At 38.9% G+C, this 19,759-nt stretch overlaps 1 protein-coding gene across 1 annotated transcript in view; it reads left to right on the forward strand.

Annotated features, from left to right (window-relative positions):
• Positions 1 to 19,759, forward strand: part of LOC139727251 (uncharacterized) — a 33,224-nt gene that overhangs the window by 2,260 nt on the left and 11,205 nt on the right. Inside the window, exons 3-7 of the mRNA XM_071638208.1 lie at positions 712 to 868; positions 3,027 to 3,220; positions 11,517 to 11,665; positions 13,083 to 13,239; positions 15,515 to 15,669. Of these exons, the coding sequence (XP_071494309.1) occupies positions 712 to 868; positions 3,027 to 3,220; positions 11,517 to 11,665; positions 13,083 to 13,239; positions 15,515 to 15,669 (812 nt within the window). The remainder of the gene's footprint in view (positions 1 to 711; positions 869 to 3,026; positions 3,221 to 11,516; positions 11,666 to 13,082; positions 13,240 to 15,514; positions 15,670 to 19,759) is intronic.

The following is a 19,759-nucleotide window of genomic DNA, read 5'->3' on the forward strand; positions in this document are numbered from 1 at the left end:
TCCTTGTTAATTCATTGTACGATATTACGAATGCACTGCTCTTGGCTAGTTGTGAGCGTTTGAAAGAAACCCATTATCAAAATCATGATATTTACTCAAAGGCGCTCGATCTCGCGAACGGATTTCAGAATTATTTGAAAATGAGAAGTGCATATTTTTATTTCACTGTAACGGAGGAGAGTGCATCTATTATATACATCGTACATTATTTTTGTCACCTTGATTTTCTTGAAAGAATTTACTTAACATATTGTCCAAATATTAACAGTTGGGTGCTTAGTAATTAATCGCATTTACATTTCATTTCATTTCTTTATTTTGTTTTCCATATTCAAGTAATTCATAATTGTATCAAAGTAACAATCATCATTTCGTACAAGCAGGTGAATATAGATATAATTATAATGTTCTACACACATTAAAAAAAAAAAATAAGTGACCCTGCACCGTCCCTGTCTCAATGGTGCAGGGAAAGTGACTGTTCCAATCTATGCTGGAAACAACAACCAGTGCTGTTCTCTGAACAGTCAACCATCGGAGATGATCAAAGGATGATAAGTAAAAGTTTTCGCGACAGTCCCTTCGAACATTTTGGTAAAATTGGTTTTTTGGCAAGGTCTTTGACTATCTCGAAACGCATCAATTTCTTTCTAGCTGTATGATACGTGGTAATTGCCCTCATTCATACGCGCGTATCTGTTGTTCTAACAGTGTGTCGGTCTGCAGGGAGAGGTTAGTGGGGTGGACATCCACAAGAACGCCCGAGTGAAGCTGGTGGGCATAATGAATGAGCTGTCGTGGCACCCGTGCACCCTCGAAATCCTAAAGAAGATCAGTCCGGACGCTCCTGCCTCGGACATCCTGCCAGGTTTGCTGCAAGGGAGAGGCTATAATAAGGTTTGGGATGCATGGAGGACGTTCATAGGGGTGGGGCGTTATAGGTTGGACGAGCCGCGATTACAAGGGGGTGTTTGGACTTATACGGGGGATATTACACCACGGTATTCTTCTGGGTAATTGTCTATCTTAAGGCCGTGTCACACCATAACGCGGGCTTGTGGCGAGGAGGTATAGTTTCCAGCACGTAGAAGATTTTCAGCGGGCGAACAAGAATGTTTGCAATTTTCATTCATGCCTTGTCATACCGTACGGGGGAACTTCTGCGGCTTGACTTGCGGGGAAACAAATTTACTCCAAGGAGCTCTCCGCAGTTGGTCCGCACCTGACAGTATCTAGCGCGTAGTTGCCCGGAGGTGCTCACGCAAGTCCGATTTAACCGCAGCCAAGTTTTGAGCATGACCAAAACTTTTACCGGGTGAGTCGCGGGAATGCCCGTAGAGGTCCACGAAGAACGCCAGTAGGAGACCCTTAGCGGCAGCACTTCCCAGGCAATTCCCACGCAGGTACTTCGCAGTCCCGTATAAGAGCGAAGATAATGAAATTCTGTGAGATTTCAGCCATTCCATTAGAGGAATTCCTTAACTAAGTTGTCAGACCCCACGCGACTGGTACAAAGGTCACACAGTATACTCGCAAGTATAACGCGTCCAGCAAGTATAAGACACATGCGCTGACTCGCACAAATCCTTTTCCGCCCTCAGGAATGTCCGGTATGCTAGAAAATCCCTACACGTAACAAGCCCGAGTAGCTTGCCCGGAAAGGTGTGACAGGGCATAAACACGGTTGCGGGTAAAAAAATATGCGTGCGCACCTCCGGGCGACTACTTTTGAGATACACGCTAGGTACTGTCATGTGCGGATATATCTACGGGGACCTCCGGATAGTCAAAATTGTTCTTTGCAAGTTGCACGCAAGGCTGGTGTGACACGGCCTTTAAGGCCGTGTCACACCTTTGCGGGCAAGCTACCCGGACTTATTACGTGTAGGGATTTTCTAGCATTGCGTTGCGTATTTTTCTTTTTCTTTTTTCTTTTTTACCCGCAACCGTGTTTAGGCCCTGTCACACCTTTCCGGGCAAGCTACCCGGACTTGTTACGTGTAGGGATTTTCTAGCAGACCGGACATTCCTGAGGGCGGAAAAGGATTTGAGCGAGTCAGCGCGTGTGCCTTACTAGCTGGACGCGTTCTACTTAAATTATACTTGCGAGTATACTGTCTGACCTTTGTACCAGTCGCGTGGGGGCTGACAACTCAGTGAAGGAATTCCTCTAATGGAATGACTGAAATCCCACAGAATTTCATTATCTTGGCTGCATACGGGACTGCGAAGTACCTGCGTCGGAGTTACATGGGAAGTGCTGCCGCTAAGGGCCTCCTACTGGCGTTCTGCGTGGACCATTCCGGGCATTCCCGCGACTCACCCGGAAAGAGTTTTGGTCATGCTCAAAACTTTGTTGCGGTTAAATCGGACTTGCGTTAGCACCTCCGGGCAACTACAGGCGAGATACACGCTAGATACTGTCAGAACTGCGGAGAGCTCCGGGGAGTAAATTTGTTTCCCCGCAAGTCAAGCCGCAAAACTTCCCCAGATACGGTATGACAAGGCATGAATGAAAATTGCAAACATTCTTGTTCGCCCGCTGAAAATCTACGTCGTGTGGAAACTACCTCCTCGCCACAAGCCCGCGTAGCTTGCCCGGAACGGTGTGACACGGCCTTTTGAAAGGCAATGGAGTTACGAGTACGTCCTGGAAGATATCACTGCATAAATGCATAAATGCCGGCATAAATGTCGTCAATTTGTTTGTAAATTCTGAAGAAGGAAAGACGAATAAGAAGGAGGAGGAGAAGTGGAAAAGAAAAATGATCACTCAGGTCACTCAGATCATGATATTATTAGGATTGTCTGCCAGTATCACTCATACGCTATCCTGATTTATCGTTGTTGGTTTTTTTCTTCTGAATGGAAACATCCCGTTGTATTGTGCGCAAGACAAATCATGGATAATATATTGAACTGCAGCTCAAAATTAGGAAAGAAACAGAAATCAATGTCATTTTTAACGTTTATTGAATTGTCGTAATAAAACCTAAGCCCTGTGATAACCCGTGTTCTTTTGTTAGGTCTGGATGACGCTGAGGTGTTCACGAAAGCCCTTATGTCGTTGCTGGGAATACATGCAGATGATGAGTCGGACTCCTCGTCGAGCCCCTCGTCGGACGATTCGGGGGACAAAAAGGACGAGGAATTCATGGAAGTGGCCAAAGCCGGCAAAGTCGAACGTGTCGTGGAAATCATCACTGAATCCCCAGATAGGGTTAGCTAACCACACTAGCACCCCTTCCCAACCCTCCTCCACTGATATAATACGTGTATATATATATATATATATATATATATATACATATATATATATATATATATATATATATATATATATATCCTATACTATAATACTCGAAGTTGTTGTTGTTGTCGCGGCCTTATGTATTTCCTGTTTTATTTCGGCGTTGCTGGTTTGTCTATCTCCTCCCGAGCCGTCGGCTCCGGGCAGTTGCGACCGGTGCCGTCGGCCGCAGGAGAGTATCCTACATCGAATGGCGCAGGTTTCGTCCCCTCTCCGTCTCCGTGTCGACGTCGAGGACGAAAAAGAAAATTTAATTAGCTACATGCATAATGCATTTTTGTGCGTGACGAAAGAGCCGAGCGTTTCAATATTCACGGAACCTGCGCTGGCCTCCTGCTTTCTCGATCTTCCATCTTTTAGCTTGCAGAGACACTGGGGGATACTAAAGATGATGGTGCAGCGAAATCTCTGACATCTTCCGGCGGACGCGCACGCACACACACAATGTACCTCGCAGAACTCTATACACACTCTACACTGTGTGTATATAGTTCTGTGATGTACCTTTGCCTCCGCCTGTTACGTGTACTGAATGTATTGACGATGGTTACACGAATCTGTGTGTGCGTGATATGGACTACAAGGGCATTTACGTACAGTTCGCCATTATTGGCGTCCCCAAATGAAAACAACGAACGTCAGGTACGTCATTTAGTTTGCTCGCCGTTTGCTCTCAAGTCCGGTGTCACTGTACGCAGACTGTTTAGGACGCGGCTAAATATATTTGCCGATCGTACCCTTACATACTAGTATCAGATTACACGCGCAGCTGTGTCCATTCGTTTACTGCAGAGCTGCTGTAATCATACATATTCATAAGATGAGCGGACGTAGAGGAAAACCTCGCTTTGCCGACCGCCTATTTTTAAAATTGCAAGTGGAAATAGAATGTGTGGTTCTATGGTCTATCAAACCAATAACCGGAGGGCCAAACCCCAAAAAGTCGCTTACTTAACGTGTGAGTTGCACTCTCTCTACAAACTAAGTAGACCATGCTTATTTTCAAGTTTTTATTGTAACAAACAACATTCCACTGGTCTACCTCAAAAAATTTGTTGCGAAAGCCTCCAAATCCAAGATGGCGTCCAAGATGGCCGCCATATTTACTAAATTTGTTATTTGAATGATAGAATTTGATAAAAACATCAGATTTCAACAAATTTGATGTCATATGAAAGAGAATAAAATTTTCTACAAGTTGATACCATTTTTTGTGGGTTATTGTGATAACTGGATTGAGATTTTAAGGAAAAACACTCATTTTTTTGATATTTTTCTGAAAAAAGGAAAATCATGAAAATGCTTGATTCATCATAAATCAAAGAAACACTGAAGGATTATCTTGAAACATCTCAAGAATTTTGTTTGATATATAATTAATACTTGGAGAAAATTAAGGGTCAGTACCGTTTTTGGTTCAGGAGTTATAATGTCTCAAACTTGAAAACTCACTATGTAAAAATGGCCACTTTAGTTGTGACAAGACTTCGTTGGTCGTAAAAAAAGCCTGCGCGCGCCAAGACTACTACACGCACCACTGGCACTGGCGCTTGTAGCAGTGCCAGTGGTGCGTGTAGTAGTCTTGGCAAATGCAGACTTTTTCTTTGACAAATAAGGGTTTGTGCCTGCAAACTAACTTTTCATACCAAGTGGTAGCTCGGGTGACGCTGATTGCTATTATTTCAAAGTAGATTGTTCTGAAGCAGATGAGATGAAGCAAAAAAATATCTTTCAAATAGAGGTAGAAGCTTGAAATAACCTTGCTATAGAAAGTTTAAAACAAAATTTGGATCAATCACTCAAAAAATTCAAGATTGTAGGTCATCAAAGCTGACATAGTGTATTGCGCCAAAGTAAATGTATCATTTCGATTTTTATACAATTTTGTCTGTTTTGGTGTCTATTTATATGGCTTTTATATATTCTGAACATTTTAATGCTATTTCAAACCATCTTAGGTTTTTATGGAGACATTTTTCAGAATGCACCATGAATATTTCTCTAAAAAGTTGCACAAAATTAAATTAAAAATGTTTATGAAAACCATGCAGAAATTAAAATCTTTCCCATATAATCAATATTTGGAGGTCAGTATTGTATTTGGTTCAGGAGTTATAATATCTCAAACTTGAAATCCCATTTTACATAATATGTATTTGCACGCATCTGTTCCCAAAGACGTCACAGAGGGTCAAATCCAAGATCGTGCTTACTTTTCGAGTTCAACTCTCTCTATAAACAAAACCATACATAATATTAAGCATACTAAGCAATGTTCCGTAAGTACACCTCAGTAGATTTGTTGCTAAAACCTCCAAAGTACAGATGCGGTCCAATAGGGCCGCCATTTTTATTGAATTTAACATTTCAAACATAAAATTTGATAGAGACATTGGATTGCAACAAATTTGATGTCATATGAAGGAGAGCAAATCTTCCTAAAAGTTGATACCACTTTAGCTGTGTATTGTGATAAATTGGGGGGGGGGGGGTTGTTTGCTTCTCTCTTTTTTTGGGGGGGAATCAATATTTTTATATTCTTTGAAGAAAGTAAGAAATGTAAAAATGCAATGATTTAGTATTTATCAAGAAGAACTGAAGAATTATTTTGAAACCTGCGATTGAGATTGAGATTTACTGAGATTGAGACATAATTCATATTTCTGGAATTACAGGCAATATCATACACTGTTGACAAGTTAACATCTAAAACTTGAAAAAATTATATTCATGCATTATAAATTTTGCATACAATGTGTTTACATGGTCACATAATAATACTGTAATGGTCTAGTGACTTGCAAGTACCTGCATGCAAACTAACTTTTCATGCCAAGTGGTAGGTGACGCTGGTCGCTGTTACTGTAGCATTTCATTATAGTAGATTGTTCTGAGGCAGATAAGATTGAACAGAAAGTATTTTCCAAAAAGAGATAGGAGCTTGGAATTTGGCACAAATTTTTCCAATGTGTAATAATTAGCGATAAAAACAGTATCAACACAAAATTCAAGATGGCGGTAATTAATCGAGGTTGTCTTTCAAGGCATTATTTACCATTAGTGCACGTAAAACGAAAAGCGAGCTTTAATTAACTCCTCAAACTAGTTCTAAACTGTGAGTTAGGGACAGAACAACTAATGTGCAAACTTAAATCAGTATATTTAATGCTAAATATTGTTAGATGTACTAAATAGATCTGATAAGAATGTTTTTTTTAATATATAATTCAAATTCAAATTCAGATACTAAATTGTTAACAGTTATCATGGTTATGGTTTCTTGAAAAGAAATGATGATATCTCCGTATGTTTTAGGCTTTATTATGATTTTTTTACATAGTAGAATGTTTTGTAATACAACTAACCTGCACATATAAATCGAATGTGATATCTCTCCCAATGGCAAAAAAATACCTTAAGTGTGTTGCGTCAAAGTTAAATCTCAACTTATAACTTATAATTTGATATATATTTTTGATCTTCTTATCTTTCTGTCTATTACATGTTTCTATACATCCGAACGATATTGTACTAGTGTAAACCATATTGAGGGTCTTTTTTTTTGGGGGGGGGGGGGGTGGAGCTCATTCCAGTGTTTGGGTAAGGCCCAATCTTTGATAAAAAAAGAAATGCTTCTGTATCAAAGATACTATATGCTTTTTTACTTGTATGTTACTCTGCTGTTGTAGAAACGTGAATGATGATAGTATATGTGTAATAATGTCTGATCCGTATATGTCCTTGAAAGCCCTTCTGATCCGAACCCCCTCCCCCCCCCCCAAAAAAAAAAAAAAAATCCGACATGGCGGCAATTTCTCTACTTTGCTCTTAAATGTGTTGTGCGAAATTACTTTTCAGTATATTGTTCGAATAAAATTTTCCAAATTGATTACTCGTGCTGTATATTCACATTTACAAATAAGCATGCTGAAACTGTATTTACTGTTATCAGATTTTTCTTACAGTGTTTTTGGGCTGACTTCATGTGGGTTATAGTGTCACAATTGATCTGAACTTATGCCATTGGTAGATGCTTTCCCATATTAGATATCAGGATCACTCGAGAGTGAAAATATTCATTTTCATTTATTTTAGAGTGACCTCGGGGATCACTCGAAGAGTGACGAGTGATCCCTATTCAAAGGCAGGGCTCGACACTAACGTTGGTCCGGTGGCCCGGGGCGCGTTTTTTTTAAAGACGGCACAGATTGGGGCATGGCGCGTGTTAAACCTATGGGAAAAACGTTGGGTTAGGGTTTTTGGTTATGGTTAGAGTTAGGGTTAGGGTTAGGGTTGGGGTTAGGGTTAGGGTTAGGGTTAGGGTTAGGGTTAGGGTTAGGGTTAGGGTTTGATGGTTAGGGTTAGGATTAGGATTAGGGTTAGGTTTAGGGATAGGGTCCCCGATAGATTTTTAGTTTCCCCAATCTGTGCCGTCTAAAAAAAACACGCCGGCGCCACCAAAAACGCACGTCGGGCCATCAAAATGTCAGAAATGAAGAATTTGGTGGCCTGATCGGGCCACCAAAAAAGGTCAGATATTTGCCTTTGGGCCACCAAAAATAAAAGTTATTGTGGAGCCCTGCCTAAGGTCACTCTAAAATGAGTGAAAATGAACATTTTCACTCAAAAGTCACTCCAATTTCACTCTAAATTCACCGTTTTCTGTTATTCACTCCTCACATCAAAAGTAAAAACTTCCACTCGATTTGTTTTTTTCTTTTTCAGAGAGTAGAATATCACTGCTTTTAAAAATGTGTCCATAAAAACCTAAGACGGTTTAAGATATCACAACAGACAAAATTGTATCAAAATCGAAATAATACATTTAATTTGGCGCAATACACTATGTCAACTTTGATGGCTGTCATCTTGATTTTTTTTTGAGCGGTTGATCTAAATTGTGTCTTAAACTATCTATAACAAGATTGGTGCCCAGTTTCAAGCTATTACCTCTATTTTTAAATTTTGTTTGCTTCATCTCATCTGCTTCAGAATAATCTACTTTGAAATGATAGCGATCAGTATCACCTGAGCTACCACTTGATATGAAAAGTTAGTTTGCAGGCACAAACCCTTGTTTGTCAAAGAAAAAGTCTGCATTTGCCAAGACTACTACACGCACTACTGGTGCTGCTGCCAGCGCCAGTGCCAGTGGTGCGTGTAGTAGTCTTGGCGCGCGCAGACTTTTTTATGACCAACAAGGTCTTGGTCACAACTAAAGTGGCCATTCTTACGTAGTGAGTTTTCAAGTTTGAGACATTATAACTCCTGAACCAAAAATGGTACTGACCCCTAATATTCTCCAAATATTAATTATATGTCAAACAAAATTCTTGAGATGTTTCAAGATAATCCTTCAGTCTTTCTCTGATTTATGCTGAATCAAGCATTTTCATGATTTTCCATTTTTCAGAAAAATATCAAAAAATGAGTGTTTTTTCCTTAAAATCTCAATCCAGTTATCACAATAACCCACAAAAATGGTATCAACTTGTAGAAAATTTTATTCTCTTTCATGTGACATCACATTTGTTGAAATTTGATGTTTCTATCAAATTCTATCATTTAAATAACAAATTCAGTGAATATGGCGGCCATCTTGGACGCCATCTTGGATTTGGAGGCTTTCGCAACAATTTTTTTGAGGTAGACCAGTGGAATGTTGTTTGTTACAATAAAAACTTGAAAATAAGCATGGTCTACTTAGTTTGTAGAGAGAGTGCAACTCGACCTCTGTTTTCAGCTTTTGGCCCCCCGGTTACAAGTTTTGGTGACAAAAAAAGAGGGAGCAAATGAAGACGAATGCAGTGATGTATATATTCTTCTTTCTTCCATAACATGGGAAAAATATTAAAGAAAAAAATACGAGGTCGTGAGAACCTACTCCCACGGGTGCCTTATTAAACCTGATGACTATAAAACCTGATGACTATGATCTCCCCCTCCCCAAATAATAACAATGATGATGATAATAACAATAATAATAATAATAATAATAATAATAATAATAATAATAATAATGAGGATAATGATAATAATGATATAATAATAACAATAATAGGAGCAATAATTGTAGGCCTAATATGAATTATGATAATGTACAATCTGAAGCAGATGTAGTTCTATATTAATATGATATATCAAGCCAAGTTTGGGTGATTAAAGACAAAAAGGAGGGAGCAAAATTATGAAGACGAAAATATCTTATTTTTCTCTCATAACGTGGGGAAAAGAAACATGAAAAAAAAAAACACAAAACAAACCGAGGCCTTGAGACCAGCCGTGGATTCCCGCGGGTGCCCGCGTGGATGCAAGAGCAGGGGGTAATCAAAGTCATAGTGTTAATATCTTCCCGTTTCGACGGGAACAACCTGTGGGCAGAACTTTCGGGGAATCTCATTTGCGTTTTTGGTAATTTTTCCCTGAATGTTTTTGTTTTTTGCCCTGCGGAGGTGGAAATGTGTGTGTGCGTGGGGGGGGGGGGGGGGGAGGGGTGAGGGGCAACAAGACAGCTGTTGGACTTCAACGGGTGCAAATAACCCCTCGAAACTCAAGTTCTATAATAAAAGCAAGTAGTGGCGGGAATGATCCCTACCAATGGACCGGATCGCCTGGCATATACTACAAAAATGTATTATAAAATTTCTGGGAAGGGTGGTCATTTAGAAGACAGCACAATTAACGAAAGAATGAGAAGACTTTTCTTTTTATTTCTTCAATAAAAATGTGCAAAATCGTATTATGAGAAAAAAAAAATAAAACCCCTCAGACCCGTGGATTTCCACGGGTGCTGCTAGTATATATATAAACACACACGCACGCACACACAACCACACACACAAACACATATACACATTTCAAAAACATTCATGTGGTCTCGAGGGTCAGCAGTTATTGAATATCAACGGGCTATAGGCTAAAATAGGACCCTGTTCGCCATACAGCCTTCCTGCACCTCAGTGAATGTGTATTATATATATATGTATATATATTCTTACTCCCTTGGGATATTTATGTACCAGTTAACTAAAGACGAATTACCTTATGCTTTCACTCCCATGTTTGTAAAAAATAAAGTTATACATTCTTACCCTACAAGACAGGAAAATTCATTTCACTTTTCTCCCGTGAGAACTGCATTTGCTCTTAAAACAATAGTACATACAGGTCCGACATTCTGGAATAGCCTTGACTCCGACATTACTGAATCGTTGTCATTGAATTGTTTTAAACGTAAACTAAAAAAATCCCTTGTGCAGGCTTATATCTAATAATACAACATGCAATTTTATTTGAACTCCCTCTTCTTTATCAGATTCGTTGTTTATCATATGTATTCCATGTTTGCCTTTCGTTCTTTTTACTGAGTCATTTATGTCAAGGCTATTCCTGAATTGATGAATCATTATGTATCATGTGCGTTTTTGCGCATTCTTACAGTTACGTAACTGTGTTGCTCGGGTGACAAGGAGTCTTGTAAGCGCGTTACAGGTGGCTACTTTTTATTTCGCTATGCTTTCGTATATTTTATTCCTTTCTTTTGCTCTTTTTGCTCTCTTTTCTTTTACGTCCCTTTCCTTCCTTTCATAGTTTTCGTTTCTAGGTTGTTTAAGAAGACCAACACTTTCATATATACAGGGACCTATTACATGCTTTGCTTTTTAGTAGGTCCCCACATTTCATGTTTGTTAAATTGTCTTCTCTTGTATTCTTTGTAATTACGACGCTATGTTCAATCTTATGTTCAATCGATCGTATCATGTTTGATGTTTTGAAATGTGGAACAATAAAATCAAATCAAATCAAATGATAGGTTACTAGTACTACTACTACTACTACCAATGACTACTTCGACTACTACTATTGCCACTACTTCTACTGTACTATCACTACTACATGCTTTAAAGACTACTTTTACATCTTTAACATCTCCAGCTCCTCCTCCTTCCTACCTTCAACAATATTCAATTCAACTAAACCAGAGTCATGCTAATAAATCCACTCTATTACTTCTGTAACTATCACTGAGTACAATGTGCTATCTTTATATTTTGATCTGTGTCATCAAAGTATGTATGGACTTTATTAAAAAATATTAAGTGAAATCAAACTTGTCTGTCAAACTACGGTTAACTAAAGCATGCTCAACGTAGTGAGTTAAAGTTGTTTAACGTTCGCTGTTTTCCTGCGCGTCGCTCTCTTTAAGGTCAATCACAAAGTGAATGGAAAGACCGCCCTCCACCGTGCATCCCTGCAGGGGCACATTGATGTTGTCATGGCACTTATGGAAGCGGGAGCAGATGCCAATGCTACAGACAGTTCTGGAAATACCCCCGTAATATTTGCTGCAGAAGGGTAAGGCACTAGCTTAATCCTAAAAGTTGCATTACTTGCATATCTCTGTGTTCTAGAATCATAAATAATTATGTACGCATACAAACAATCTCTCTCTCTCTATGTATATATTTAGTTTATAATATATGTATATATATATATATATATATATATATATATATATACATGTGTGTGTGTGTGTGTGATTGACATGACAAAATATTCATAAGAGAAGGAATCGCACAAAAAAATGGTCTAAGTTCGTGTTTGTGTATTTCTATTTCTATTCATATATACAATATATCATATTTGTATTTATATTCATCAGTCATCAAAGCTACCTTTTTTTTTTCTCAAAATTTACCACTTTGTGATCTTGAAGGTGGGTCTTCATAAACTGATTAAAATTGGCACTCTTGAATTCTCCCAAAAGCACAACCTCTGTACGTATTACGTATCAAACATCGTTTCGTTTTCCAGTCTCAGTTTGCATGCGGTTCATGTATACCATGATCAACAATCTTTCTGAACTTGCGTCTTAGGGCATGGGGAAGACTTTTTGTGTGTTGAGGTCGTATGGGCATAAGTTAATTCCAACGCATACCGTCTCATAGGTTGTTCATATATTCTTCTCGCCTTAATTTCTGGTTTCTCTGTTCTTTTTATTTAGAATTTCTTCGGGTTTTTGGTGCTTGTTGCTCTTGTCTTTCTGCTTCTAGTCTGATTTTTGTCCCTAGATCCAGCTCGCGTCGTGTGTGGGTCCGAAATCTGAGCTTGTTGATTTAGGCAGTTTTAGTTTGTTCTGTGAACAAGTTCTCAAACATCAAGAGTATATAAAACAAATTATGAAGGACATACTGTACAATACACAAATAAGAAAATTTGTTGTGGATGAACTCTCACAAATTTTACAATGTTCAAGAAGAGAATTCTGTTCAAATTTTATTGAATTTAACAAAACCTCGAACCTGTCTGCTTGGTTAGTTTCCCGGACAAGCCCCCAAACTTACGGCACACTTCGCACTGCTAATCAAGGTTAACACAATTCATTATGTTGAACAGTAAAAAAACAAAACAAAACAGAATTTCAACAATTACAAAATAAAGATGACAATGACATGTCAAAATACGACAATCTTCACTGACAGTTTTACCCTTGCAACAAATCAACGATTTCTTTTTTTTTTTTTTTTGGTTTTGTTTCAATAGTGGCTGTTTTACACTGTAACTTACAGGTGATGAACCTGACTTAATTTGCCAGATCCAAATAGGGCTAATCCTGAAATATAACGGTTCAGTAGAGGTCCGCAGTGATTTGGCTGGATTCTTGACTGGTGGTGATGCACTCATCAGAGGAAAGTTTGCAGTTTCTTACTTAAACGTTGATGGTGTTTCTCCTCTCGTTTTGTTTTTCTTTTTCTTTTCTCTCTCTCTGTAGGGATGAACCAGCAGTTGTCAAGTATCTCGTCGGAAAGGGGGCAGATGTGAATCAAGGAAACAAAAACGGTCGCAGAGCTGTTCATTGTGCCGCCTACAAGGGTTTGGCCGACTGCATGCGAATCCTCATCAATAGCGGCTGTGACGTCAATCTTCAGGTGAAAGATTAAATGCGTCAGTTCTTGGTCCACTCCTGTCACACTTCTGACCTCAATAGCCCACCCGGGCAAATGTAATATCGACCCTAAATACAATACATCTTAACCCTAAATATAATACAAAAATGTCGGATGCACATTTAATGCCTCCGCCACCAAGTGTCGCCGAAGGCATTTTGTTTTGAAGGCAGGTTGTTCGTCCGTCTGTCCGTCCGTCTGTCTGTCCGTCTTTCCGTCTGTAATCAATTTTGTAGACAGAGTAGCTTAAAACCATTTGAAGTATCTTATGGGCAATTCCGCAGTTAGGTGGACATGACATGGATAAAAGAAATGTGCCTCTTTATCTTACTCTTTTATTTAGGTATCAACTAATGCCATGGATGTTCACCAATCATTAAGGTCTTTCAAATTCAGTAGATTTTATTTTTTTTTTAATTTATTGGTTTTGCGAGATCTGAAACCATCATTTAAAATGTACATGTGGGACTGGGGACGCTGAAATTCACTTAAATGCAAATTACAGTGGGTTCCTTTGAAAATTTTTCCTCAAAGTTTTGCTTAAGGGTATTAAAGATGAATACATTTAAACACTCCAGAAGTCATGTGACATTTTGTCAATTACAAAAGGGTGAAATGACCCGCGGAATTACTCCGGACAAATGTAACGTTACTAACCATGCTTTTGGGGGTCTAGCTAATAAATTATCGGTCGAACTGCTAAAAATATTTGCATGAACGTTGGTCATGACGCAATAATAGAAATAAATGAAACGCTTTGTTTGAAGTAACTTGAATTTTTGCACACTTTTTGTTGCAAGACATTGATTTTTTTTTTTGTCATGTCCTTTTTTCGTAACGTTACTAACCAGCCCTTTTAGTTGCCATAGCAATTCTAATATTTATTAGATTGTATTCATTCTTTTCTACTAGATATCATAAACCTGGGAAGGATGAACATGTTTTTAACATGATTTTGACTTGAAATGAAAAATGGTGATTTAGTAGTAGAAATAAATATCTAAATTTGTTAAAATGTAACTTTACTAACCGAGGAATTGCCTTTTAAATACTTGGCATGTAGTATGTATGAATGGACGAAGTTGTACGTGTCATATTTTGGGTTCACAAAAAAAAAGGTCAAGTGAAAATGCTAAAATTTCCCCATTTTTTTCTCCATATCTCTTGAAATGGCTCAAGGCATCGTCATAAAAACTTTGTAAATAATACTGCCTGACAATGATTCTCTTGGGAAGTGAGCCATTTATGAGATATGGAGAAAAGTGAAATGATAGCATTTTCACTGGACCTTTGATCTTTGACCTTTCACCCCCAAGGCCCAAACTTTTCCTATATAGAATCTTTATCTGGTAATACATGTATACACTAAATATCAAAAAGTAGGCATTGCATAGATGTGGGGGAAATAATGAAATTTTGAGAATTTGACCTTGACCTTTGACCTGAGCATGAGCACCCGAAATATGACAGGTACAACTTCGTCCACCCATACATAATATCCCAAGTTTCATTTGGATACCTCAAACGGTTTTTAGGTTACACTATGCACAAAATTGACTGCAAGATGGACGGAAGGACGGACGGACGAACAGCCTGAAAACATAATGCCTCCGGCGACACTAGGTGGCGGAGGCACAAAAAAGTGCATCCGACATTATTTTTTGTATTACATTAAGGGTTAAGACGTATTACATAAAGGGTCTATTATACATTTAAGGTTGAAAGATATTGTTTTTAAGGTGGTTTTCACATTAATGGTCAAGATGTGTTACATTTAGGGTTGACACGTATGGCATTAAGGGTTATCTCTGGTTAGTACATTTAGGGTTAAGGTGTTCTATATTAGGGGTCGTTAGTACATTTAGGGTTAACAAGTATAAGGCCTACTTTTAGGGTGGATTTTGCATTTAGGGTGGATGATACACTTAGGGTGGATGTTTCATTGAAGGTTGACATGCATTACACTTAGGGTTGTCACTTAGGGTTGTCTGCGGTTATTACCTTTAAGATTAAAATGTATTACATTAATGGTTGACACGATTGTTACATTTGGGTCGATTTTTCAATTCGTTTTAAAACGTATTACATTTAGCGTTGGTATTACATCTAGCGTTGACATTACGTAACCACAAGGCGTGTGGCAAAGACAGAAGGAACATGCAAGCAGGGCGGTGGCTTGAACCTACCGAATGTCGTGTGTGTGTGTCCCAAAGAGGTAAAAGTATCTTATACGAAGAAATCTTTACCGTCTTAAAAGGATGACGATGGTGATACTGCGATCCATGACGCCGTCAACAAAGGGGGTGTTGATGTCGTCGAACTCCTACTCGGCAGTCGGGAGCTAGACTTGGCCCTGACTAATAAGAGAGACCTAACTCCACTCCAGTTTGCGGCGTTCCTGGATCGGCCCAGGTACTTATGATTTGCTCCAGTTGAACTTCATGTGCATGATTTGTCCATCATATAAGCACTTAGAACCGTAACAAGCAATCACGTGACTGTATCGGGGCTTGAGAAGTGCGCCATTTTCCCCATTCGCACGCTAGTGCCAATTTTTGGATTGTTTTGGAACATTGGTGCATAAAACTTGATTTCCCTCTGTCTGGCAAATAGTTTTATGAAAGCGTAGGGTCCTTTGATGTGCGATATCTTTTCAAAATATATTACTGCACACTGTATGAAGGAATCATGAAGTTCGCAAATTATTGAGCCACGCGATCAATTCTGACTGTTTTGTCACATTTGCATTTAAGGCGTTTTCAACATTAGACCAGTTCAAAAATAGCTTTAAAATAGGCGTAATATACTTGCCAAGTACTTTGATGAAGAACTTTTTTTTTTGGAGAAGAATTTCGTTAATAGGCCTACATAGAAATTCCTTGCGGCAACAAAATACGAGAATACTAGTACCCGAAGAGCTGTTTAAGACTGGCAGCATTTATTTTGCAATCAGTTCACGGAATCTACATATAAAGAAGCAGTACTCCACCACATGAAATTTCATCTCCTTTTCTTTTTTTTTAATTCTGTGAATGACCTGTAAACATTCAAGTTTCAAGACTGACCTTTGTAAGAGTTTGTTTTTATATTTTATGAAGTGATAGAATCGAACTTGTGACGTTCGTACACTTGTAGAGTTTGGAATTTTTGACGCTTTGTTCGTTTGACTGAATTTGTTTCATCGAGTGATGACATTTTTAAAGGAGATATTTGTAAGCTGGTTTTGACACATTCGGCGCCTTTCCATGAAGTACCTAAAAACAGCTAAGGACGGTAAATATAATAATAATAATAGTGGCTACTTGTATAGCGCACAGGTCCACTTTTCAGTGCTCACGGTGCTTCAAAAATGAAAAGATAGCATATATTTACATGCATATACATATTCAAACATTTCAACAAATAAGATAATGGTAAACAACAACAAATATATACCAAATAAAGAATACAACATATACCAATTAAAAATACAATATTTATCCAATATTAATGACATACAGCAATTACAGTCCTCAGTATGAAAGGAACAGATAAGTTTGAAGTTTGGATTTGAATGACTCTGTAGATGACAGTTCCCTTAACTGAAGAGGTAACTGATTCCACAGTTTTGGTCCCATAACGGAAAAAGCACGATCACCATACCCATGTTTTACTCTGGGTGTTTGGAGTAAGAATGCATCTGATGATGAACGTAGCCTTCGTGTCGGATTGTATTTTTGAACAGAATTACTTATGTATAATGGGGGAAAAGAATGAACTGAATGATGTACTAATAACAGAATCTTGAAAATAATCCTTTTTTCTACAGGTAACCAATGTAAGGAACGGAGAACTGGTGACATGGAATCAAACTTATTAGTAAAAGTTAACAATCGGGCAGCAGAATTTTGCAACCGTTGAAGTTTTGTGACATCTTTTTTTGAAAGATTACACAACAATGAATTCGAAAAATCCAACCGAGAAGAAATCAGAGCATGAATAAGTATCTCAGCTGCAGATTTAGACAAATATTTCCTTATGAAACTTAAATTACGCAACTGATATCGAACATTCCGCTGAATATGAGTTACATGACTTCGAAATGACATTTCCTGATCAAATATGACACCTAAATTACGGGCTGTTTTCGACGGAGTAATGCAAGTGCTAACGATATTGACATGACATGACTGATAATCAACTTTGCTTAACATATGCTTTGATCCCAATAACAGAAACTTAGATTTATCATCATTTAGTTTAAGGCCATTGGATGTAAGCCAGATTTTCAGGTCTTGCAAACATGCTTCGAGTTTTGCAATGGCGGATGACAATGAAGACACAGTGGGTTTAAAAGACAATATAGTTGTATATCATCCGCATAACAATGATAACTAATACAATGCTTGCGAAATACTTCACTAATTGGTTGCATATAAAGAGAAAAAAGCAGCGGGCCTCCAACAGAACCTTGAGGTACACCAAACTTTGTCATAGTTTTACAAGAGGTAGAATCACCAATTCTGACATTATTGCTGTCATAATATAATAGCATCAGGTGTGCAGCGACCTATCAGTCGTCAACATCGAAGTAGGAACACAACTGTAATTCCAGCTGCAATTGCAACATTCGTTTAGTTTCACCCGTCTGTGACGGCAGACCCTGGTAGTGATACTAAACCTCTTGTCATTGTGTGTAAAGAAAAAAATCTAAACAAAAAATATATATCTACATAGTATGATGTTATACATATTGATACAGAGGAAATTGTGTTCACCAGATTTATCAAACTGATTGGTATTTGCAATGGCAAGGTACATTTATTATGAACTATATGGGGTGACAGCTTAAGAGTACATGGGCGTCACCAGGGGGGGGGGGGGGGTGCGTTGGGTGCGAACGCACCCCCCTTCAGACCCTTAAAAAAAACAAAAAAAAAACAAAAAAAAAACAACAACAAAAAAAAAAAAACCCTCAGTCTGCGAGCGACCTCAACGCCGGACACTAAATGATTATTATTTTTTATCTATTTATTTATCTTTTTGAAATTTTGCATCGGGGACAAAAAAAAAAAAAAAAAAAAATCGTGGGCAAAAGCAATTCGCACCCCTGGTTCTGGCAGCACTGATTTTATACATAATTATCTACTAGTGCAAGTGTATTCTATACAGTGTTGACTATAATACATAGATTTTGGACATCCTTCCCATGACATACTTGGTCACTTCGACACCACCTCACTGGTCATACCTCCCCCAGTCATGAACATAAACCGACACCCTTGACTACCAGTGCCGGATCCAGGAGGAGGGGCTCACCGGGCGTCCCCCCGCCCCCGCCCCTCTTAATTTCAAAAGCGAAAAAGTATAGCTACAAACGGCAGTTTTTGGACTGTAAAATGTCAAAATTTTCAAGCTCGCTCGCTGGCATTTAGTTGTAATGCCATTCTCCTGAAGTTGCTGCCAGTAATTGCCGGCAGTTCCACCCGGTGCGCCCCCCCCCCCCCTTACTGCAAAAAATATAGCTACAAACGGCAGTTTTTGGAGTGTAAAATGTCACAATTTTCAAGCTCGCTCGCTCCGCTCGCTCGCATTTAAATTCTCCTAATATTGCTGCCAGTAATTGCCAGCAGTTGCGCCCGGTGCGCCCACTCAATATCGAATGCAAAAAAAGATATAGCATCAAACGGCAGTTTTGGGACTGTAAAATGTCAAAATTTTCAAGCTCGCTCGCATTTAATCTTTATGCAATTCCCCTGATGTTGCTGCCAGTAATCGTCCAGTTGCGCCCGGTGCGCCCCCCCCCTTAATTTCCAAAGCGGAAACATATAGCTAAGAACGGCAGTTTTTCTACTGTAAAATGTCAAAATTTTCAAGCTCATTCTCTTCGCTCGCTCGCATTGAATCGTTATGCAATTCACCTGATGTTGCTGCCAGTAATTACCAGCAGTTGCGCCCGGCGGCATGCGCTCCCCCCTTAATTTCCGAAGCGAAAAATATGGCTAGGAACGGCAGTTTTGGGACTGTAAAATGTCAAAATTTTCAATCTCGCTCGCATCCAATCTTTATGCAATTCCCCTGATGTTGCTGCCAGTAATCGTCCAGTTGCGCCCGGTGCGCCCCTCCTTAATTTCCAAAGCGGAAACATAGCTACAAACGGCAGTTTTTCTACGGTAAAATGTCAAAATTTTCATGCTCATTCTCTTCGCTCGCTCGCATTGAATCGTTATGCAATTCACCTGATGTTGCTGCCAGTAATTACCAGCAGTTCCGCCCGGTGCGCCCCCTCCCTTAATTTCCAAAGCGAAAAAATATGGCTAAGAACGGCAGTTTATGGACTGTAAAATGTAAAATTTTCAAGCTCGCTCTCTTCGCTCGCTCGCATTAATCTTTATGCAATTCCCTTGATGTTACTGCCAGTAATTGTCTACAGTTACGCCCGGTGCCGCCCCCCTTAATTTCCAAAGCGAAAAAATATAGCAACAAACGGCAGTTTTTCTACTGTAATGTCAAAATTTTTAAG

This window comes from Diadema antillarum, unplaced genomic scaffold, assembly GCF_040938485.1.
Source record: "Diadema antillarum isolate AM-2024a unplaced genomic scaffold, OU_Dant_1.0 seq00000124_RagTag, whole genome shotgun sequence".
NCBI classification, from domain to species: Eukaryota; Metazoa; Echinodermata; class Echinoidea; order Diadematoida; family Diadematidae; genus Diadema; species Diadema antillarum.